We start from the raw sequence: 25,675 nt of genomic DNA, 5'->3' as shown, positions 1-25,675 counted from the left end.
AAAGGATGCTACATAATGATCACACAAATATCTACTGATATGTGAATCTTTAAGCAGTTTTTGAAATATGTCTTGATCACCATAAACATCACTTGGGAGAAATTAATTCAATCTTAACCTGTTTTATTTTAATAGACTGAACCTTTGAACCCTTTGGAGACAACTAAACATTGTCAATATCTAGGCTTTGTTTTAGCAAGGTTAGTTATTTAAGAGGTCTAGGTGATGAAATGAGAAACCTGATTCCCCTTCTGCTCTGTGCCCTTCTGTATGATGTGGTACCATGTAGAATGGCTGATAACTATTCCATCCTGGAGTGACTCAGCCACTTGGGACTACTGAGCTACACAACCTCAGGAATCACCATTCACATATAATATGTGATGACCTGCATGGGGATTCAATTCAGAGTGCATTCTAGGAGAGGGTACCCCCTGAAGTTGTTCAATGTGAAGACCCTGCTAACTGGCTTAAGAAAGGGACATCATAGGGAGGAAAATCTTCAAAGCAAAAGAACTGAGCAAAGAATGGACTGACCTGACAGTGCGTATGAAGGGGTGGCAGTTTCAGGCTCTGTGTTTGGAGTGGGGCCTGATGAATCATCAGCACCTGATGGCCAAAAGAAAACCACATGCTAAGGTCTATGGTGCCATTTATAACATAAGAGTTATTAAAATAATCATTGAGAAATGTCTGAGGGGGGAGTCAAAGAAGTAATGTGATGTTAAAAAACAGCCCCTTACCTGTGCAGACAACACCAGCATCCTCCAGGTGCCCGCAGTTGAGCTCAGCCTCACCCCTGCGCACACACTCCCCCAGGTGGCTCTCAGTGCCAGCACACTGCACATCGTCCAGCAGGATCTTCCTGGAGCCAGCCCCAAAGTGGGCCCCTGTGGGGGCTGCCACAGCCTGGCCACACTGCAGCTGGCGGCACACCACTGTGGCCTCAGCCAGGTCCCAGAGGTCATCACACACGGTTCCCCACGTGCCCTGGATGAGAACCTCCACTCGGCCTGAGCACCTCCCTGTGCCGTTCACCAGCCTCACAGCCATCCAGGCTCCTGTGGAGGCACAAGCAAGAGAGAATTTGGAGACCTAGCTCTCTGAGGTCAGGGAGATTTCCTATATTGGGGTATAGTGGTAGGTGATAATTGCTCAAGTTTTCAGAAAATTTTTCACCTACAGTAAACGAATAGCTTTTATAGCTTTCTTTATCTTTTCTGTTTTTTCTTATTGAGAGGACTTGTCTTCTGCCAGTGTAGCCCAATAGACCTGGAAGTCAATATCCCCAGATGATTTTTTTTTTTAAAGATTTTATTTATTTATTTGACAGAGAGACACACAGTGAGAGAGGGAACACAAGCAGGGGGAGCAGGAGAGGGAGAAGCAGGCTTCCCGCCGAGCAGGGAGCCTGATGTGGGGCTCGATCCCAGGACCCTGGGATCATGACCTGAGCCGAAGGCAGACGCTTAACGACTGAGCCACCCAGGCGCCCTTCCCCAGATGATTTTTAAAGGAATTGTTCATTGATTACCTGGTGATATATAGGAGATATGACTTATGGAAATGTTAGTTCTGCAGTTGAAGGCAAGGAGGCATTGGCTTATGAGCTAAGGAGAAGGCCTAGATATAGCCGAGGAGATCAATGTTGCTCAACTGGAGCAGTGAAGGGAAAATGGATAATCCAGATTACTAGTTAACATTCTGTCTTTCATATCTTCTGTTATAGTAAATTCTCTGTTGTAGGCAGCCTATTCATATACTTAACATGCAACATTTCCACATAATTTTCTCAGATCTTCTTGGGATGAGCATTTAGTCCTTGTTCACACCTTCCTCCTCTAATACACCAGTGGTAACATTGATCCATGTGCCCAAGGAAAACACAGTGAAACCAACATGACCCTTGTAGTTGGGTGGGTCTGGGTGATCCAACCTTCATCACGTACGGTTGTGTGACTCTAATCACACAATGTCTTCTGTTCATGTGTCTTTTCTGAGCCTCTGTTTATGCCTTTGTGAAATGTTAGAGATCACACCTTCCTTTATGGTTATTGTGGAGGAACAATATTGTGAAAGCACGTACTTCTGTGCATGGCACAGACTAGATGCTCATAAAACATGGAGCACAACACTAGGCAAGTCACAGGGAGGCATTACCTGCTGGTGTGAGTATAGAGTGAAGGGTAGGAGGGCGTGTTGTGGGTATGGTAGCTGACAGCCCATCACCTGTAAAGGGGTACAAACAGGGACATAACTTGTGACCAAGAGCCTGCTAACGCCATATAGGAAAGAAGATGCTTACAATGAGAACATTCTGAAAATATGACATGGAATCTTCCATTGGTTTCCCCTACAAAGTTTTGGGCAGGGAAGCCCTCACTTTGCCCATCTTTACATTTAGTTCTCCAGTCTCTAAGATGAGGTTTTGTAATATTGCCCATGGCCTGTACACTCTAGCTCTTGAAAGCCCATGAGTCCATTTCTGGTTCATTCTGTTGCCATCTCTCTTCTTTCTCTTTTAGGAAACCACCGGCTGTGAGCAATCAGGGGGACATGGCATTTGTATCAGTGACTGGACTTTTTAGGCTTGTCCTAGGTGTTTGGCCAACTTACCTTACAGGATGGGATGCTTACCCATTACCTGGAATGGATTCCTCATTTTGTTCCTCATTTTGTCTCATCAAACATCCATCCAAATGACCTTACTGCCATAACATTTTGGGGTCAGTTGAGTCAAATCAGAGTTTAAAATGTCAAGTAGCAATTAACCCAGCCAACTGGATATTTAATGCGGAAAGCAGATTTGTGGTGTCTTTTTTTCCTTGGCAAAGTCGTGGTGGTAGAGCCGGCTTTAACTTTCAGTAATAACTCACAGGTGCTGCTGCTAGAGGAGATGGAGACCCAGCACACGTCGGATGCTGGAGGGACAGTGCCCACTCCGGGTGCCTCAGCTTGGGAGCTCGGCAGCCTTCCTCATTCTTGTAGGCTCCACAGGCACCAATTTGAGTGAGTTCGCCCCTGCCAGCATCTGATAGGTAGTCAGATGTACTGGGCATCATCTACTTTTTATAATGCTTTTAACCTTTTTGGGACCTTTTAAAATTGATTAGATAGCAATGGATTGAGCTCCTGAAACAGTGGAATACAATTTGGATTTCCCAGTAGTAGAGACAGAAAATGAATGTTTTCAGAATTCCTGGTGATGGATAAGCAACCCATCTTGTAAAAGTCTTGCCTCTTTTTATTCTTATCTATAGTGTTTGCACAGTAAAGAGGAACTGGGCAGCTCTGCCATCTCTAAGTACCTCTAGCACAGTGTAGATTGAGGAAGTGTCTTCTAGAGGGTAAGTAGAACCAAAAGCAAATACAGCAAGCAAAGATGACCTACCTGAGAGTATGTACAATGAGGAAGAAGCCTCAGGCCCTGGGGTGGGGTTGGGGGCTGGTAGACCATTCGAACCTGCAGAATGAAAGACATAGACATGGCTTCTAATAATAAGGCTTACAATATGGGGCTTATTCAATACATTGCTTAATGGCTGGTGTGAATGCAGGCTGAGAATGCCTGAAGGGGTATAAAAGCAGTGACATCATGGGAGGTGACAGCCCCTCACTCCTCACCTGCACATATGACACTGGCATCCTTCAGGTGCCTGCAGTTGAGCTCAGCCTCACCCCTGTGCACACACTCCCCCAGGTGGCTCTCAGTGCCAGCACACTGCACATGATCCAGCAGGATCTTCCCGGAGCCTGCCCCAAAGTGGGCCCCTGTGGGGGCTGCCATGGCCTGGCCACACTGCAGCTGGTGGCACACCACTGTGGCCTCGGCCAGGTCCCAGAGGTCATCACACACGGTTCCCCACGTGCCCTGGATGAGAACCTCCACTCGGCCTGAGCACCTTCCTGTGCCATTCACCAGCCTTACGGCCATCCAGGCTCCTGGGGAGGCACAAGGAGGAGGAACACTGGGGGACTGACCTTCTCATCTCTGGAAGGTTTCCTTCATCCTTTTGAATCCTTAGGTGGTCTTATCCCCGCTTTATAAATATGCAAGATCACACAGTCCTCATGTATCCACACAGTAATAGCCAGAACAGTCTTCAATTTCAAATCCCTTCCATGAGTCTTTACTAGATCCCCCTTTCAACAATGAAACTCTCTTTAAGAAATTTTCAGAATTCCTAAGTTCTCCTAATCATTTTACCTATATGTTATTCCTCTGCCATGAATAGGGTAGAAATATGAGATGTCAATATATCGATGAAATAGGAAACTAGACTATCCATATGCAGGTCATAGCTAAGTAGACCCCTTGTTGGCCAGACTATATTAGTCTTATAGCAACTTGGTGCCTTTTGTCCCATCATCTTTCTTTATGGCTTTACTATGTAAAGGAAACTGAGACAGGAACTATCATTTGTTTTTGGTAAGTGAAGTGCCAAACCTTAGAAAGCTACTAACTTAAACATTTCTCTCTTAATCTTTACAACCCCATGTGGTGGGCATGGCTTCCATTTTACAGATGAAGAAGTTGAGGCACAAGAAAAGGTGAAAATGATTAAGGAAATTGCTCTAAATGCTATGATTTGTAAGTAGGCCATCTCCCACTTTAACTGTGCCTGTGGTTTCTCTCTAGCTTGGAGAAATGCTTCTCTCTGTGTTTTCCATCATCCCTTAATTTCTCAGCAACTACTTCCCATACCTCTAGGTGGACGTGTCAAGTCCTCAGGGGCTGCGATCAGTGAGGGCTCTGAGAAGCTGTCAGCTAGGAGGAACCACAAAGCTAGGTTATCATCAGTCAGTCGAGGAGGAAGAAAGAAAGCAAACACACTGCTGGGAGGATCCATTATAAGACCCTTCTGGAACTTTGTGTTTTCTTTTGATTCATCTAAGTAAGTCACCATCATCACCATCACCATCAGGTAAGACTGTTTAGCTTTGTAGACATGTGTTAGATATTCATGGTAAACTTATCCTTGAATCCTTGGCTCAGTAGAAATAAGTCCTTAAGAAACAAGATAAACTTAAGAACATCATACTTAAGGAGATATAAAGGAAATAAAATCAGCTTTGCAAATTACTAATGCTGTGTGTCACCATTCATACTTATTCAATGCAAAGAAACTGAGACAGAGTACCTGCATTTAAAAGGCTTATAACTCACTCAGAAGCTAGAATATGTATACATGTAACTGTAATATGAGGTGGATTATGAGGGATGTCAACAGAAAAGACACAAATATACAGGAAATGTCTTCTTGTGGAGACCACGGGAACCTACCTTGAGAAATGCTAGGAAGGGGAAGGGGGAGAGTTCCTTTCATACATTACAGGTATTGGAGGACATTGACCTTGAATTCAGACATTCAGGGACATGAGGGAATAGGCATTTTTTTTAAGATTTTTTTTTTTAAGTAATCTCTACATCCAACGTGGGGCTCAAACTCACAACCCCAAGATCAAGAGTCGCATGCCCCACTGACTGAGACAGCCAGGTGCCCCGCATTTTAATTTGATTAGAATATTGTGGTAACATCTGTATTAATCCCAGATACTTGGATTTTACATTTTACTTACTGATAATATGCAGAAAACTTCCTAAGAGATGATACATAAAGAAAAGGGATTTGGGTCAAGTATATTTCATGAACGTGGCCTGCTATGACTTCTAGTGGGGATTTTATAGGATTAATTGTATATTAAAGGCTCCTAGACATCCTGTAGTAAAGAATCCTGTTTAATTTGTTTAACGCAATGTTTTCTAAATTCATCAGATCATTGAACCTGTGTGTGTGTGTGTGTGTGTGTGTGTGTACAATTCATCTTAACGTGTTGATCTAGTAGTTCTGGGAGCACAGTCTCAGAAATATCTTTAACTACCTCAAGGATTCTGGTAGGGACTGGAGACTCCTAGCAATGTTTGGTATTAAATTTCCTTTTTTTTTTAATCTGTAGTTTTATTTTTATTTTTGTATTTTTATTTTCTTCTTATTTCTAGAAATACAAAATAACTTGTAAACCTGAATAAATTATAAGATAAAAGATTTCAGTATAAACTCAAAAAAGCTGCATTTTAAAGTACCTATTGGTGTTTGCTCTTCCTCAGAGGTAATGGGTGCCATTGTCATTTCAGCAGCTACAATGAAAAGAAAACATGGATTAGTGATGAACAGCCCCTCTTAGATGCACAACTAAAGCTGAGAAAAGGGAAAGTTATCTGGTACGCCAAACCAATTTCTAATATCTTTTGGTGAAATAGAAAAGCCAGTTCTAAAGGGCTTTAGTGAATTTCCAGCCCAAAGACAGGAGTGTTCTAATCTGGAATCTAATTATTACTCCACCACATATTACAAATGAACATCTGTTTTCTGATCTGTAAAACTGGGAATCAAATCTGATAATAGATAGGAAAGAGGTTTATAAACTAAGAAATGAATAAATTCAAAAATTACTATAATATCTCCAATGATAAATACTTCATTGTTTTGGGAAAAAAATTAACTCCCTAGCCACAAAGATAAATATCAAAATAGAAAGTTTTTAAAATATGTTTTACAATAGCGTCAAAAATCATGAAATTATTATGGATAAGTCTGATAACTATGGGCAAAATTTGTACATGGAAAAATATATATTGAGATAAATGAAAGACCTCAATAAATGAAGAGATACACTGTGTTGATGATCAGAAAACTGTGTTACTAAGATGTAAATTTTCTCCAAATTTACATATAGACTCAATACAATCCAAACTAAAATTCCCAGCAGATATTTTTTGTAGAGATTGACAAGTTGACTCTAAAATTTTATATGAAAGGCCAAAAACCTAGGTTAGCCAAAACAGTTTTAAAAAAAGAAGAAAAAAGAGTAAAGTTGAAGCACTCACACTACCTGATTTCATGATTTACTCTAAAGCTGCCAAAATTGAAACAATGTGATACGGGCATGAGAATAGTCACATAAATCAGAGGAACAAGAGGGAGTTTAGAAATAAACCCACGTATTAATGATTATTTTATTTTTGACAAAAGTGCCAAGTTATTTCAGTGGAATTAGGAGAATCTTTTAGACAAATGGCATTGAAATGATTAAAGATCTATAGGGAAAAAAAAATCCTTGGAACCATATTAAAAAATCAACAAAAATGGATCATAGAACTAAATGAAAAACCTACAACTATGAAACTTCTAGAAAAAAACAGGAAAAAAATTTTGAGACTTCTGGTCAAGTGAAGATTTCTTAGATAAAACAAAAACACATTTGACTAAAGAAAAAATCTTGGGAAATTGGACTTCACTAAAACTTAAAAAATTTTGCTTTTCAAAAAACACTTTTTTTTAAATTTTATTTTATTATGTTATGTTAGTCACCATACAATACATCATTAGTTTTTGATGTGGTGATCCATGATTCATTGTTTTTGTATAACACCCAGTGCTCCATGCAGTAGGTGCCCTCCTTAATACCCATCACTGGGCTAACCCATCCCCCCACCCCCTCCCCTCTAAAACCCTCAGTTTGTTTCTCAGAGTCCATAGCCTCTCATGGTTCATCTCTCCTTCTGATTTCCCCCCCTTCGTTTCTCCCTTCCTTCTCCTAATGTCCTCCATGCTATTCCTTATGTTCCACAAATAAGTGAAACCATATGATAATTGACTTTCTCTGCTTGACTTCTATCACTTAGCATAATCTCCTCCAGTCCCATCCATGTTGATGTAAAAGTTGGGTATTCATCCTTTCTGATGGCTGAATAATATTCCATTGTATATATGGACCACATCTTCTTTATCCATTCATCTGTTGAAGGGCATCTCGGCTCTTTCCACAGTTTGAGTATCGTGGACATTGCTGCTATGAACATTGGGGTGCATATGGCCCTTCTTTTCACAACATCTGTGTCTTTGGGGTGAATACCCAGGAGTGTAATTGCTGGGCCATATGGTAGCTCTATTTTTAAATTTTTGAGGAACCTCCACACTGTTTTCCAAAGTGACTGTACCAACTTGCATTCCCACCAACAGTGTAAGAGGGTTCCCCTTTCTCCACATCCTCTCCAACATTTGTTGTTTCTTTCCCTGTCAATTTTTGCCATTCTAACTGGTGTAAGGTGGTATCTCAACGTGGTTTTGATTTGAATTTCCCTGATGGCTAATGATGATGACATTTTTTCATGTGTCTGTTAGCCATTTGTAGATCTTCTTCAGAGAAGTGTCTGTTCATGTCTTCTGCCCATTTTTTGACTTGATTATTTGTTTTTTGGGTGTTGAGTTTGAGAAGTTCTCTATAAATCTTGGATACCAGCCCTTTATCTGTAGTGTCATTTGCAAATATCTTCTCCCATTCTGTAGGTTGCCTCTTTGTCTTGTTGACTGTTTCCTGTGCTGTGCAGAAGCTTTTTATCTTGATGAAGTCCCAAAAGTTCATTTTTGCTTTTGTTTCACTAGCCTTTGGAGATGAATCTTGAAAGAAGTTGCTGTGGCCGATGTTGAAGAGGTTATTGCCTATGTTCTGCTCTAGGATTTTGATGGATTCTTGTCTCACATTGAGGTCTTTCATCCATTTTGAGTTTATCTTTGTGTATGGTGTTAGAGAATGGTCAAGTTTCATTCTTCTGCATGTGGCTGTCCAATTTTCCCAGCACCATTTATTGACGAGACTGTCTTTTGTCCATTGCATATTTTTTCCTGCTTTGTCAAAGATTATTTGACCATAGAGTTGAGGGTCCATATCTGGGCTTTCTATTCTGTTCCATTGGTCTATATGTCTGTTTTTGTGCCAGTACCATGCTGTCATGGTGATCACTGCTTTGTAATATAGCTTGAAATCGGGCAATGTGATGCCCCCAGCTTTTTCTTTTTCAACATTTCCTTGGTGATTCAGGGTCTCAGAGATGGAATTCAGGCTAGCAATTGTGAAGACAATAGCTAGAATGGAGAAATCAATTAATGATAACATAGAGTCTCTAAGGGCAGAAATGAAAGCTGAATTGGCAGAACTTAAAAATGCTATCAATGAGATCCAATCTAATCTAGATAATCTAACAGCTAGGGTAAGTGAGGCAGAAGAACAAATTAGTAACCTGGAAGACAATTTAATAGATAAAAAGGGAAAAGATGAGGCCAGGGAAAAACAACTCAGAATCCATGAAAATAGAAGCAGAGAAATAAGTGACACCATGAAACATTCCAGTGTCAGAATTATTGGAATCTCGGAGGGGGTGGAGAGAGAGAGAGGACTAGAAGATATATTTGAGCAAATTGTAGCTGAGAACTTCCCTAATATGGGGAATGAAACAAACATTCGTGTCCTAGAGGCAGAGAGGACCCCTCCCAAGATCAAGGAAAACAGGCCAATGCCCCGGCATGTAATAGTAAAACTCCCAAATCTTAGAACCAAGAAAACCATCTTAAGGGCAGTTAGGGGGAAGAGATTCCTTATGTACAGAGGGAGGAACATCAGAATAACGTCAGACTTATCCACAGAGACCTGGCAAGCCAGAAAGGCCTAGCAAGACATATCTAGGGTACTAAATGAGAAGAACATGCAGCCAAGAATACTTTATCCGGCAAGGCTGTCATTTAGAATGGATGGAGAGATGCAGAGCTTCCAAGACTGGCAGAAACTGAAAGAATATGTGACCACTAAGCTGGCCCTGCAAGAAATATTAAGGGGGGTTCTATAAAAGGAGAAAAACCCCAAGAGTGATATACAACAGAAATTTACAGGGACAATCTATAAAAACAAGGTCTTCACGGGCAACAAGATGACAATAAATTCATATCTTTCAATAATCACTCTCAATGTGAATGGCCTAAATGCTCCCATAAAATGGCACAGGGTTGCAGATTGGATAAAAAGACAGGACCCATCCATATGCTGTTTACAAGAGACTCATTTTGAACCTAAAGATACATCCAGACTGAAAGTGAAGGGATGGAGATCCATCTTCCATGCCAGCGGACCTCAAAAGAAAGGTGGGGTAGCAATTATTATATCAGACAAATTAGATTTTAAACTAAAGACTGTAGTTAGAGACACAGAAGGACACTATATCATTCTTAAAGACTCTATCCAACAAGAAGTTCTAACAATTGTAAATATCTATGCCCCCAACATGGGAGCAGCCATCTACATAAGACCAAAATAAAGCATCATATTGATAACAATACATTCAATACTCCACTCTCAGCAATAGACAGATCATCTAAGCAGAAAATCAACAAAGAAACAAGAGCTTTGAATGACACACTGGACCAGATGGACCTCATAGATATATACAGAACATTCCACCCTAAAACAACAGAATACTCATTCTTCTCAAGTGCACATGGAACTTTCTCCAGAATAGACCACTATACTGGGTCACAAATCAGGTTTCAACCGATACCAAAAGATTGAGATTATTCCCTGCATATTCTCAGACCATAATGCTTTAAAACTGGAACTCAATCATAAGAAAAAAATTGGAAGAAATTCAAACACTTGGAAGCTAAAGACCACTCTGCTCAAGAATGTTTGGGTTAACCAGGAAATCAAAGAAGAACTTAATTCATGGAAGCCAATGAGAATGAAAACACATCGGTCCAAAACCTACGGGATACTGCAAAGGTGGTCCTAAGGGGGAAATACATAGCCATCCAAGCCTCACTCAAAAAAATAGAAAAATCCCGAATTCACCAACTAACTCTACACTTTGAAGAACTAGAGAAAAAATGCCTAAGCCACGCATTAGAAGAGAAATAGTAAAAAAAAACACTTTTAAGAAAATGAAAAGATAGGGGCTCCTGGGTGGCTCAGTCATTAAGTGTCTGCCTTTGGCTCAGGTCATGATCCCAGGGTCCTGGGGTCAAGCCCGGCATGGGGCTCCCTGCTCAGCAGGGAGTCTGCTTCTCCCTCTCCCACTCCCCCTGCTTCTGTTCCCTCTCTCGCTGGCTGTCTCTCTCTCTGTCAAAAAAATAAATAAAATCTTTAAAAAAAAGAAAATGAAAAGATAGGTTATAGACTGAGAGAGAATATTTGCCGAACACATATCTGAAAAAATACTTGCATCTAGTATTTTAAAATATATAATATTTGATATATAAAGACCTATCTTACAACATGATATCTCAGTAAAAAAAAAAAAGATAAAAGATTTGAACACACACTTCACCAAAGAAGAGATGCAAATAAGCACATTAAAATGTACTTAGTATCACTAGTCTTTAGGGGAAGGCAAGTTAAACCACAAAGAGATATCATTCTCATTATAGGAGAGACTATAATGACCAAACAAAAAATAGAAAATCCAAGCGTTGACAAGTATGTGTAGCAACTGTAACTCTCATATGTTTCAGGTGGGAATGCAAAATGGTACGACCACCTTGGAAAATGGTTTGCAATTTGTATATGAAGGTTTTAAGCAGCTTAATTAATAATAGTCAAAAATTAAAAATAAACTCAATATCCATCAAGTGGCAAATGGATACACATATTTGGAACATCCATACAATGGAATACTACTCAGCAATAAAAAAGAATGGATGTCTAATACATGGAGCTACATGGGTGAATCTCAAAAGTATTATGATAAGTAAAGAAGCCCAACACAAAATGCTACATATTGTCTGATTAAATTAGATAGTATTCTGGAAAAGTCAAACCTATAGGGGCAGAAATCATATTGGTGGTTGCCAGGACCTGGGGATTAAGAGAGGGGATTGACTACAAAGAGGCATGAGGAAACTCTTTAAGGTAATAGAAATGTTTTATATTTTGATGGTGGTGATGGTTACAGAACTTTAACCGTTTATCAAAATTCTTTAAATTGCATGGTGATTTTTACTGTAGGTGAATTATATCTCAAAAAGCCTGACTTTTATTTTCTTTTTTTAAAGATTTTATTTATTTTTTTGAGAGAGAGAGAATGAGCAGGGGGAGGGAGAGGGAGAAGCAGACTCCCTATTGAGCAGGGAGCCCAACGTGGGGCTCGATCCCAGGACCCTGAGATCATGACCTGAACTGAAGGCAGAAGCCTAACTGAGTGAGCCACCCAGGTGCCCCCTGACTTTTATTTTTGATAGGTAACTCTGATTGCATGTAAACAACGGACTATAATACTAGGAGCCAGTAAGCAGGGAAACCAGTTAGGAGAATTCTGTGCTCATCCAGGGAAGAAGAGGTGATAGGATTTGGATTAGGACAGTGGCTATCAGATGAAGAGGAGGCCATGAATGCAACCTCAGGCTCCTAGCTATAAATGGAAAATGAATCATCCACATAGAGACCTGACTACTTACATACTAATGGATATCCAGATGTTTGCAAATATCTTAATAATTTACTTATACTCTTGTTTGGATGTTTAGCTTTGTATATACATATTGTTAAAAAGCACACAAAGTAAAAACAACCAGAGAAGTGATTCATAAATACGAAGTTTGACTTACTAGATAGAATAGTTTTTGCTGATAATAGTGATGGTGTTGGCGTTGGTAATGAGGATGTGGATGGTGATGGCATTGAGGATGGTGATGACAGTGATGTTGGTGATGATGACAACACTAATGGTGATGATCATAGTGATGATGGCAATGACATAGGTGATGATGACAATGATGATATTGACAATGGTGGTGATGATGATGACAATGGTGATGATGGTGATGGTGACAATGATGATGATGACAATGGTGGTGATGACAATGGCAATGGTGATGATGACGATGACAATGGTGATGATGGTGATGGTGACAATGATGATGATGACGATGGTGGTGATGACAATGGCAATGGTGATGATGGTGATGGTGACAATGATGTCGATGGTGAGAATGATAATGATGATGAAAATGATGGTAATCCTGCTCCTATTTATTAGGATAAGAAAGATTCCTTCTTTCTTTTAAGACAGAGGTGCTCACAGTGTGGCCCCCAGACCAGCAGCATAAGCATCCTGGACTTGTTGGAAATGCAAATTCTTACACCCACCCTAGACCCACTGAATCAGAAACCCTGGAGGTGTGGCCCAGCAATCTGTGTTTTAATAGGCCCTCTGGGTAACTATGATACACAATAAAGTAAAACACCAACTGCTTTAGAATGAAAACAAAAATGATTGCAATGGCCCAGGGTTTTTCCTAATGGCAGAGGTACTCTAAAAGCACATAAGGATAAATTTTTAACTGGTGTCATTTCTTCACCTGTTGGAAAGGATAAGATCCCACAGACTCCAGAAGGATGATTTTCTGATCTAATTACTCTGGAAAGTGAATGGCAATTTTCTCTCAAATAAGTGGTTTGTGATGACTGATGGGCATAGTCATAGAAAACTATCCTAGGCCAATGACCATTAATCACAGTCCTTCATGGCCCCATAAGAGTGCTGTCTTGCCTGCAACTGCCTGGTAATTTCACTCTGATTTAGGAAGATTCCTACACCTGAGTGATTGGGTAGTTAACTGATTCCCGAACTCCCTCTTTGCTGATATTGCTCTTCACTGTTGAGCTCTCCATCAAGCTGCACCCTAAATTGTGCCTGAGATCTACCCTCAAGCAGCTGCCCAGAAGAAGGGCATTAGGCCATTCAGGCCAGGATTAACAGATTTCCTCGAGGAGAGCCTGAGCGCATGACAGCAAGGTCAGCACCATGCCTGTATTCTGAGTTCCCTGTGTTATGGTGGGGTGAACTATAGACTGGGAAAACCTTTTAGGTTTCAAGCAAAATGTACCAATCAAACCAACTTCTGTAAACTGCTCACAGCTTGATTTAACAGGGTCATTTTCATTCCACTTCTATCACACACATAAATATTAGCTATCCAGGACTAGAACTAAGAATGAGATATAAAAATGGTCAGAATCAGCCTTACCTGGAGGGAAGGGGGTCATCCTCAGAGAACCTGTTAGTGTAAAGAGAGGAAGCCATTACCCTCACTGGATGGGACCACTGGCTCATTGCTCAGTTTCTGTAATAACCCATTCTGTTCAGAGTCATTCAGACCACACAAAGACCTTCTGTCAGTCGGGAAATGCATAATTTAGTGGCTTATTTCAAAAAACATAAAACTACAGCAGTTAAAAGCAGTGAAGTATATATATATCTCAACATGGGTGAATCTCAAAAACATAACTCTGAGTAAAGAATAAGAGGTACTGAATGATATAAAGGGAATAATGTAATTTGTGTGAAAGAAAAACACAACATATATAGAGATCACATAATTCCTATTTGTAAAGATATTAAAACTGAAGATACCTACAAAATTCAAGAGAGTGTTTGTCTCTGAGGAAGAAGGAGAGAACAGAGATTGGGACTGAGGAATTGGGGGAACTTCAAATTTATCTATGATGCTTTATTTCTTGGTAAGACTGGAAAACCAATATAACAAAATGTGAGCATCAGTCATCTGTAGGTAAAGGGGACATGGCTATGTGTTTCTTTATCTCTGTATTTTATGAACTTTAGAATGCTTTGCTGGAACAGCAGGAGAGTGAGAATGATCAGGTGCCAAAGCGGTCGGAGGCCCAGACCCGTCCTGGAGGCTGTGATCTCTCTTCCTCTAACTGTGGTCTTTCCTGGGCACCTCCGAAGCCTCTAACTGCAGCCCCCAGGCTCCTTCCCCCATTGTGGTGACCCCCTGTGGTCTTCAAGGGCAATGGCGCATTCTGTGGGGAAGGCTGCTGACCTGATGAGTTGGGCCAAGGAACATTGGCTCTGTGGCTGGAAGACAGTGAGTCAACCACAGGTAGAACTGGAACAGCATAGAAACAGTGATTAGAACTGAAACTCTTAACTCTAGGAAACAAACTGAGGGATGCTGGAGGGGAGGTGGGTGGGGCGATGGGGTTAATTGGTGATGGGCATTAAGGAGGGCATTTGATGTAATGAGCACTGGGTGTTATATGCAACTGATGAATCACTAAACTCTACCTCTGAAACTAATAATACACTATATGTTAATTAATTGAATTTAAATTAAAAAATCATTGAATACTTACTAAAAAAAGGAACTGAAACTTCTCTTCCTGAGACAGACACAGGACAACATGTAAGAAAAGGGCTTAACTGGTTGCTATGCCACACCTTTCCAAAACGCCTGGACTGACCACACACTCATGAAGAATGACTTTCTAATGAGATTGAAGTCAAGTTCAGGCTGCTGATAGAAAGCTCCTAAATGTGATCCTGCTGCCCCCAAATGCCTCACTTTCTTTAGCTCTACATCAACTCCACGTTCTGAGTAAGGTGCTCTACAGCAGTAAAATAAGTCATTGTTGAATTGAGCAAAAGTTTTAAAAGGATTATACTTATAAGGATGCTGATTATCTTGGATGACCCCGCAAAGGACATCATATAACCTAATGGCATGACCCATCTGTTTGCACCTCCCATATGGATAGTGAGGACCTGCTGATGGAATCATTGTTCTACTTGATATGATAGTTGGTAACTTTTCATTATCTGCTGAGGTTGAAAAAAAATATTTGTCAGAGGGTTTGGCTTCATTTGGCTTCATAGTTTGCTCACCTGTGAAATACTAATACTTCTTTTTGAGGAGGGATATTACTACAAGTAGGGGCTACTGGTGTTTTCCAGAGTGATGCCAGTGTCCTTGAGCAGAGGGATTTGCCTCCACTCTGCCCTCTGCACTGACTAGCAGGATGTTTCTTAGCCAAGACTGAAGTTACCGCAAGAGGGGTTAGGTAGTCCACACATGCACCACTTGCACATTCATTTATTGATTCAATAAACTTTGTTGAGCGCTTACGGTGTGCCAACCCCTGTGATAGCTGCTAGAGGTACAGAGATGAGCAAGGCAGACAAAACCCTTGTCCTCATGGAGCATAAAATCTGGTATTGAAGCTGACACTGGTATCACATTATCATTAGATTCCTTGGTAGTGAATTTTCCTTGGCCCTAAGCCTCAGTTCATCCTTCCTATGGGCTCGAATGCTGGAAGTGGCAAATACAAGGTATCATACCCATTCTTGGTGGTTGTAGCTCATAGCTTGTTGGCCTCCCTGATGATGTGGTTGGGTGGTTAACATCTTCTGGGATGGTGGAAGTTGAGAGTGCTGTTGGGAAACGATACAAGGAAAATGATTCCTGATGTTTGACACCAAATGGAAAGAGAAGGACTTTTTTCATCTGCTTCACGTTTCCAGGAGAAGAATTCAATTAGCTCTATATGAGCTCATTCAACATAGAGAATTTTAAAGCGAACAGCAGCCTTGAAAATATTATGCCAGACACAAAAGACCACATATTGCATGACTCCATTTATGTGAAATATCCAGACTAGGTAAATCTGTAGAGATAGAAAGCAAGTTGGGGATTGCTGGGTGCTGGGGAGGAATTTTGACAAAATGGCCATGACTATTAACAAAGAGCAGATATGCTGTACCCTGTTTACCCAGCTTAGCAGTCATGGAGCAGAACCCTTCTTCCTTGAACAGTGCTGCTCCACAGGACACACCTGAAGGCACAGAAGTCTACACTCATGTCACATGGTGGCACCACACTCTCCACCAAGTACTTTACACAAGCTCACTGATTTCCTCCTTACAACTCATTGAAATGCATAGTTATTACCCCCATTCCCAATAAGGAAACTGAGTGCAAAGAGGCAAGGAAAAACTGGTGAGGACCACACAGCTGAGAGGTAGGAGAGAGTGTCCCCAAATCCAGTGGTCCAGCGCTTGGCTCTGAGCATTGTACTGGCAAGTGAATGGAATATGTCACTCAGGTTTCAAAAGAATCCTTAGTCACTTAGGCATAAGACCTAAGAATTTAATGTGTTTGCTCTCTCTTTCATTAATATTTGAAAGTAGACACAGATACGCAAACTGGGGAGCCAGATGGGATTCATTTATCCAAGCATTTACTTATTTCTTCATTTAACAAACACTGAATGCCCGTCAGAGAGCGGGCATTGTTCTTGAGACTGTGTGTCTGTGGCGGGGGGCGGGGGGGGGGGGGGTGGACAATGTCATGGATGAGAAACATATGGATTCTGCTCCAAGAAGCTGACCATGTTATTGGAACAACAAATGGATACAAACAACAATCAAGAAAGGAATGGGAGATAAAAGTGAGGACAGATACAGAGCTGGGAATCTAGAAGAGGGGAGCGCTGCTGCCAGCTTGGGATGGAAAAGATTGGACCAGGTGTGCAGAGGGGGTAGACACTGGTGTCCTAGTGGACCACCAATAGGCAATGGACATGTGAGTGTGGGAGAAATGGAAGAATACGAAAATCAATGCAGGCCTGGCTCAGAGATCAGCCCATCTTTTAACTCTTAGCTTTCCTTGCCTCAAATGGATCCTCGTGGTTTCTAAATAGGTTACATGCCCAGTCAGAATTTTTTTAGTAGTTTAAGGATTTTTAAAAAAGATTTTATTTATTTATTTGAGAGAGAGAAAGAGAGAGAGAATGAGCAGAGGGGGCAGACAGAGAGAGAGGGAGAAGCAGACTCCCTGCTGAGCAAGGAGCCCAATGCGGGACTGGATCCCAGGACCCTGGGCCATGACCTGAGTCAAGGGCATATGCTTAACTGATTGAGCCACCCAGGCTCCCAGTAATTTAAGGATTTTAAAGTGGTTTAGAGAGTTAAGATAGTTCAGAGATTAAGCTCTAGGATTCTGAAGTCAGATTGTCTGTATTAATCACTCCATCGACCTTGGGGACAATATTTGACCTAGTTGAGCATGAGTTTCCCCCACTCAGAAAAGGGGGTGATAGAAGTTCCCTCTCCAGGTGTTGGGAAGATTAGATAAGAAAATTCATGTCAGGCTGTCATGGGGATTGACATTGCATGAGACAGTGCTATCTAGTAGAAAAAAAATGTAAGCTACATATGTAATTTAAAATTTTCTGATAGCCACATTTTAAAAAGTTAAAAGAAACAGGTGAAATTAATTTTAGCAATATATCTTTTTTTTTTTTTGAGGGAGAGAGAGTGCACATGCCTGTGTGCTCATGTGTGCAAGCAGGGTGGGGGAGGGGCAGAGGGAAAGGGAGAGAGAATCTCAAACAGGCTCCACACTCAGTGCAGAGCCTGATGCAGGGCTCGATCTCACAACCTTGAGATCACGACCTGAGCCGAAATCAAGAGTTGGATGCTTAACTGACTGAGCCACCCATGCGCCCCAGCAATATATCTTATTTAATCCAATTTATCCAAAATATTATCATTTCAACATCTAATCAATATAAAGATGTTAATAAGAGCAATTCTACATTCTTTTTATCATATCATATCTTTGAAAGACCCAGTGTGTATTGGACACGCACAGCAGGTGCCAGTTCTGCTGAGCCATATTTCAAGGAGTCAGGAGCCACAGGGACAGTGCAGGTATAAGGGCTTATTCAGGGTTATCATTATCATTGTCAGAATAGGGTGGCCGGTTAGCTCAGTTGGTTAGAGCGTGGAGCTGATATCATTGTCAGAATATGGATTATTTGATGGTATAATTGAAATGTCGATAGTTACAGATGAGTCAGCATCGAGGAGCACAATGATAAAATAATCGTGACCACTACTCCCCACAACTAGGAAGAGGTGTCCCTTTTTTATATGACTCACTGATAACAGAAAATAATGAGGTCTTTCCAGGTTGGACACTTTCCAGACATAAGGCCAGATGCTGTAGTTTATTTCTTAAATTCAAAAGGTAGAAGGTGACGCTTTTAGTAATATCACTCTCTTACTCTGACACACACACAAACACCCCTACGTCATTTCCTCTTACTTTTTACATTTGTGAAATATGGGAAATGAGGAGCCTTATAGGTAATAAACATAAAGTGAAGCTGGACAACATGAAATCCCAACTCTCTCAGGGTCCTCTTGTCTCTTTCTTCTCAAATCATTCAATCTCAAATAGCACATCAGCAGTGTCTAATGGTGGTGGCAGAACAGCTGACTATCATGACAAGAGGGGCCATAAATCCAGTAATGACAGTGGTAGTGGGTGGGGCTGGGAGTCCTACCTGGTGGTGGTGAACGTGCCACAGTCATGGGAGAGAGCTGAGTTGAGCTGGCAGCCGGTAGAACTGTAATAAAGAAACATCTGTTAGCAGTAAGTAACTGCTCACAATGACTGGAGATGTGGCTGACCAAGGGCTCCCTGTGGTCTCACAAAAGGTCATTTTGCTTCAACTCTGAAGTGACCACTGCATAAATGATAGAGAGCCTAGGTCACCTCTCAGCTGCTGACCCTCAGCCCTGTGGATCCTCAGCTCAGTCAACTGTATCCCCTCTCTCCCAGCCTCAACGTCCAGGTGCAGGTGTTTGGTGTTTTGTGACACAAATGATGTGATTTGGATCTGAATATTCTCCCTAAGAGTTGGTTGGTGGTCTGGACCTTCAAGACCCCCTGGTACTTGCATTCACTTGCTCTGCTTATTTCCTTCCTCAGCCTGTTTCCTTACGGACGTGTGGCTCTGTGGCTGTCATAGGTATTGCCCTAGCATGAGAACTCTCCACAAATCCACACAATCCCACATTCTCTCCTTTCTCCAGACCTGACTCTGCACCCTACATAGCCCTGGGAATTACTTGCAATATCCCTTAGGAACACTCACAGAAGGAACAACAGTGGATGACAATATTACTTTTCGTTTTGTATTGACTCAGGTAGATGCTACCCCTTTTTTATCACACCCTTCCTCTCTGCTTGCTTTTTGGGTCACCATATTTCAGCGTACATCCTGACAGATGTGTCCATCTCTGTGCCACTGAGCGTGGCAACTACAGAATTGTATTTAAGTGTGGGAGGCAGAATACTGGGCCCCCCAAAATGTCCACATCCTAATCCCTGGAACCTATGACTATGTCATGTACAGGGCAAGGGGAATTAAGGCTGCAGATGGAATTAAGGTTGCTAATCAGCTGTCTTAAGAAAACGGACATTGTCCTGATTATCCAGGTGAGCCCCATGCAATCACAAGCATTCTTAAAAGTGGAAACAAAGGCAGAAGAAGAGAGTCAGAGAGAAATCTTAAGACACTACACTGTTGTCTTTGAAGATAGAGGAATGGGGCCATGAGCCAAAGAAAGCAGATAGCCTCTAGAAGCTGGAAAAAGCAAGAAAATGGATCCTCCTCTAGACTCTCCAGAATGAACATAGCTTGGCTGACACCCTGATTGTAATTCAGCGAGATTTTGGACTTCTGACCTCTAGAACTACAAAACAATATATTTGTGTTGTTTATGCCACTAAGTAGCAATTTGTTACAGCAGCTATTTGAAACTCATACAATAAGCAAATATTACATGTGATCAAGTGATGCTTCCTCCAAAGAAAATTTGAGACATAGCATTTATAAAAGTTAGAAGAGTTTGTATATTCTCAGAGCAGGTGGCCGAAATGAAACTTAAAGACAATTAGAAAAACACTATGTTCAAAACGGTTTCTAGTATTTATTCAAAACAATGGCATTGTAAATTCATTTTTTTAAAGAAGTTAGTGAATCTATTGGTGACAACACCCTGAAAATCAGCTCCACATATACTCACAAGTAAGGGGCAGGTTATAATGATTCACTCAGCAAAACAACTCAAGAGTGACTCTTTCATTTATTTCTTTTCTGAATTTGGTTGGGTACTCAGAAATATTCCAGGAGAAAACAGCACAAAAATGTTCTCTTACCTGATGATATGGTTGCTGAATTTCCATCACCTATTGGTACAAACAAATGGACATGTTTTTTATTCAATTAAATTGAATAGCTTTTACTTTACCTACTTATTGATATTCAACAAATCTTTAATGTGACAGGTCCAAAATATAAAACGTAAAATATAGTGGACTCCTGGCAAAATACAGTTCTTTGGACATGATAGAATCTCAGAAGTATTTGCTGATTTGATTGTTTTGAAGAGACTCTAGAGGCAATAGCTTTAACATGTGATGCTAGCTCTTCAGGATGCCCACACATTGAGAACAAGCCAGCATTCCTGGAATTTGGGGTCCCCTGCCTGTTCAGGGAAGTGGTCCCAACAAAGAGTAAGCAGGAGGACCATGGCCTATCTGTATCTGACCTGCTTTCCCAGCTCATGCTTCCCACAGGAACTAGTTGCATGATATGTTCTTCCTGGACCTTTGGTGAACATTTCTATTAATCTGAGTAAATATACCCTGCCACAGATTTCCAATGACTGACAGTAAAACATATATATCTGCATAGGAAAACCAGAGAAATAGGAATACAAGTTTAATGACAATATGGACAAAAGAGAAATTAATAGAAAAACAATCAACTAACTAATACAACCAATAATTGACCAAGAAAACTCTTAGCTAATTATTAGGACTGATTATTCAGCTAAACTCTGAACTTTCTGGAATTTGAAGGGAGATGGAAATCATGGTGCACAATGGGATTATACTTAATAAATAATTTGTAGGAGGCAGAACTGTTTGATAAGTGGTATCTTCCTAAAGGGAGTTATTGCTTTTGTTTGGGGACCACTGAGCATGTTAGTGACTAATACATTGTCTTCAACACCAATTTTATAGGAGAGGCAGAGTGCTAGCATGTGTGTATTGTTTTTTCATTCAATAGGTATTTGTTTAGGGGGAACCTGGGTGTCTCAGTCATTAAGCATCTGCCTTCGGCTCAGGTTATGATCCTGGGGTCCTGGGATTGAGCCCTGCATCGGGCTCCCTGCTCGGCAGGAAGCCTGCTTCTCCCTCTCCCACTCCCCCTGCTTGTGTTTCCTCTCTTGCTGTGACTCTCTCTGTCAAATAAATAAATAAAATCTTTAAAAAAAATAGATATTTGTTTAGAACCTATTATGTACCAGGAACTGCCCTTGGCTCTGACATAAACTTGCCAAAATTCCTGCTCTCATAAAACTTACATTCTGGAAAGTAGAGTGGAAAGGGCACATGATGAGCAGGTGAACAAAAGAAAACTCTGAAGACAATATCAGATGGTCTAAGTACTACAAAGAGATAAACAAGAGGTTGATAAAATAGAACATGATTAAGAGGGGTCTATTTTGGATTGTATATTCAGGGGAATTCTCTCTGAAGGAATGATGTCTTAGTTAGAGACTTGATTACAAGGAGTCAACTGAGGAAAAATCTGGGAGAAGAGCATTCCAGACAGAGGGAAGAGCCAGGGCAAAGGCCCTAAGGTGAGTACTATCTTGTCAGTTTCAAAGGATGGCAAAAGAAAGTCCAATAGAGAGCACAGCACAAGATGAGGCATTTTCCCAGTCAGAAACATAGACAAGGATTAGATCATGGAGTCTTGCAGGTCACTATAAAAGATCTGGGCATTGTTCCAAATATAATAGAAAACCTTCGGAGGGTTTTGAGTTAAGAGGAATGGTCTGATTTATGATTTACCAGCCAGGTCTAATTTCTGTGCCAGGAAAAGATTCCATGTGTGATGGAGGGGAGAGACAATGCAGAAGACTACTTAGAAAATTGTTGCAGTAATTTGAGATGCTGAAGGTTTGGAGAATAGAGTAACAGTGGAGTTGGGAGATGCTAATGGGTCTAGCATACATTTCGGAAGTAGAGCCTGAGAATTTTCTGATGCATTGGTTGCATGGAGTGAAGGAAAGGAAGCAGGTGGGGTGGCCTCTGGTTCAAGAAACTAACTGAATAGGAAGAATATGTCTATTTTTAACATCAACCCTCCATAAAAGCCAAGCTTATCAAGGTATCATAATCTAACAGACCAGCAACTGTGCCTCTTGCTAATTTCATGGCCTTGGGCGAGTTGATTAACTTCTCTATGCTTCAGTTTTCTCATCAAGATAAAGCAGGAATTACAACCATACCTACTTCATAAGGTTGTTGTGAAAATTAAATAAGTCATGCATGCAAAGTGCTTCGAATTAATTCATGAAAGCAGGAGTCAGGACAATGAAGCCTGTGGTTCAAATCCAGTCCAGTGCCTACTTTTGTAAGTAAATTTTTTAGGAACACAGGTGTGCCCAGCAGCTTACAAATTGTGATGGCTGCCGCTTTCATTCTACAGAAGCAGAGCTGAAATATAGCAGTGACCATCTAGCCACAAAGCCTAGTAGATTTACTGTCTGACCCTTATGGAAAAGGTCTGTTGATCCCTGAATTAGAGAATCAAATAATAACTGTGCGGGCAAAGGTCTAGAAAAATGCCTAGGATATCCTTAACACTCAATAAAAATTGGCTCTTATTTTCATTCCATGTACCTGACATTATTTTAACCCAAATGGAGCTCTGTGAAGTGTTTTTACCTCCTTTTAAAACAAAGAAACTAGATTAACATAACAATAAAAAATTAAAAAAATTAAAAAAATTAAAAATAAAGAAAAATAAACTTCTATGCCCACAAAAATAAAAAATAAAAAAAAATAAAACAAAGAGAGTAAGTGGCTTGCCCAAGGTCATACTAAGTAAGGGGCAGAGATGGAAATTAAACTCAAACCTCCTGTTGCCAAACCTATTGTCCTTCCCTCATCCCAAGGCCCACTGGGGCTAGTACACAGGCCTATCTTGAACATGTTTCCACCGGGTTTACTAGTTTCAGAACTCACCAGTTTCCTAGTACACCGATAAATTGTTTATGTACAAAATATGTGATATGTTCCTCCCTTCAAATTTGGCTCAGCAATCCCAACAAAAAAACTTTGGTTTTAAACCAAAAGGAAAGTTTGCATTAAGACAGGACAAATACTGCAAATTCAACATGAAAATACTTCCTACCTTGGGGTGTTGGCAGTGATTCTTCTGCTTTCTCTGCAGGGAGAGGGGTTGAGAGTTCAGTGGCTGTTAGCATGTAAAGGTATTCATCCCCTTCTACAGCCATATGAAACATACAGTAGGAAGGAACAGATGCTGAACAGTTGTGCAAGCTATACAAATAATTTACCAAGGTATTTCCTTAACAATGCTTTTAACAGCAATTCCACTGGATTGAAAAAGATCGATACCAGAGAAAACCTTAAAACTCTCATGACTGAAATGAAAATAAGGCTAACTCTTGTGGAAGGGAGAAAGTGGCCCAACCACATTTTCACCTTTAAGATCATCTTTAATAGCCCAGGAATGTGCAAATGGCAAATAATGATTGTTAAAATATGTCAATCCAAACCCTCCCCCACCATTATTCCCTTTTTTTTTCCCTTTATGATCTACCTATACCTGCCCAGGTAGCACATAGAATGAAAAATGTCATGTCGATAAAACAAAAGCATGCACTTACCCAATGCAGTCTTGAAATACTCAGTCTCTGTGAATGTGTGGGAAAAGAAAGACTTACAGCTGGAAAAGGGAAGTTGTTTCTAGAGATACTCAATCAAAATGAATTTTAAAATGAAAGAATGTGTTTCTTAGATATAAAAATTTTGATTCTCCCTGCCTTAGTTCAGATGACTTTAATTAACCATCGAACATACAAACGTTTGCTAATACACTGTGTCTAACAACACATCTTCACCCAGCTGTGCCTGTGCTGTTTCTTACCTGCAGACTCTATAACACCTCCAAGTAAGAGGCAAACACTCATCACACACCCACACACACGAGACAGGTGGGACCCAGTTGCTTTACGGAATAGACATGCTTTGATGGAATTCTAAACCAAAAATCCAACTAAACAACCAAAATAAAACAAAGGCAAATCAAAGGGAAAAAAAGAGAAACAAAAAATAGATGAAAACGAAACAAAACACCCCCCCCATATTTTTGCTGTTTGAATTAACTTACTAATTACCTTAGTGTAATATCAATACAGTCTTTCTACTTGAATATGATTGGAATTTTTAGCAAGTGACTAAGTTCACTGCTTTAGACCCACTACATTTTTTCCTTTATTTCCCACTGCCATACACATTTATGTCTTTAACATTGGTAGTATAAACCCATTATACTAGTCATGTATTTGGTGGAAATTCATCTGTATGTCTAGACCAGTGGTTCTCAATCAGGAGCAATCTCCCACCCTCCAAGGGACATTTGACCATGTCTGAAGACATTTTTGGTGGCCATAGCTGGGGGGGGGGGTGTGTCATTCAGTAGGTTCAGGTGAGGGATAATGCTATTTATAGCTTATATGCATGGGACAGCCCCTTCCACAAAGAATTATGCGTCCACAAACATCAATAGTACTGAGATTGAGAAACCCTGGTCTAGAATGATCACAGTCATTACTAACTGGTTGAAGACTTATGATTAGAAATACATAGCCTGGACTCAACAATCAACAGGACAAAACTCAGTGCTATTCTGATTTATAAACCCCCGTTTTCTTCACTTTCATTAGACTGCAAACTTTTAGTGGGAAAAACTACCTTTTAGTCCCACAGTGTCTTGAAGAAAGGTAGATTGCATTCAGTGAGTGATTAATATCACTGTTGACTTATGTTGTCTTTTACCAGTCATTTTGAAATCTACTCCTCATAATGGATCTAGATCCATCTAAGACCTTCCACTATTTTTCTCTTTTTAAAAAAATCCATTTCGGTCTGGTCCCAGGAATTCAGCTGCATAGGGATCAAACCATTCTGAACACCTACGAACTCAACAGAAGATCGAAGAAAAGAATAGCAACAACTCTCTGAACAGAAAAGCGACCACTTTCTGGAAGGTAGGACGTGCGGAGAAGTGAATCCGAGGCGATATTCAGGAGGATAGATGGCAGGGGAGGGGGCCTCCGACGGCCACTTCTGGCAAGTAATAGAGCCGC

The 25,675-nt window shown here is 40.7% G+C and overlaps 1 protein-coding gene across 1 annotated transcript; it reads right to left on the bottom strand.

The window, feature by feature from the left end:
- Window positions 1-475: 475 nt before the first annotated feature.
- On the bottom strand, window positions 476-24,215 carry LOC116644112 (putative DMBT1-like protein). The gene is made up of 14 exons (XM_032423428.1): window positions 24,194-24,215; window positions 23,695-23,727; window positions 20,640-20,669; window positions 18,979-19,041; window positions 15,968-16,060; window positions 14,983-15,009; window positions 14,670-14,735; window positions 13,854-13,883; window positions 6,086-6,139; window positions 4,706-4,768; window positions 3,392-3,463; window positions 2,161-2,229; window positions 744-1,061; window positions 476-609 (listed from the first exon to the last, which is right to left on the bottom strand). Exons 4-14 carry the CDS (start codon window positions 19,004-19,006, stop codon window positions 503-505), a joined length of 927 nt encoding a protein of 308 aa, XP_032279319.1. The 5' UTR covers window positions 19,007-19,041; window positions 20,640-20,669; window positions 23,695-23,727; window positions 24,194-24,215; the 3' UTR covers window positions 476-502.
- Window positions 24,216-25,675: the final 1,460 nt, after the last annotated feature.

This window comes from Phoca vitulina, unplaced genomic scaffold (assembly GCF_004348235.1).
Source record: "Phoca vitulina isolate PV1807 unplaced genomic scaffold, GSC_HSeal_1.0 scaffold28, whole genome shotgun sequence".
NCBI lineage: Eukaryota > Metazoa > Chordata > Mammalia > Carnivora > Phocidae > Phoca > Phoca vitulina.
The sequence above is the reverse complement of the archived record's forward strand: the minus strand, read 5'-3'. Positions and strand labels throughout refer to the sequence as shown.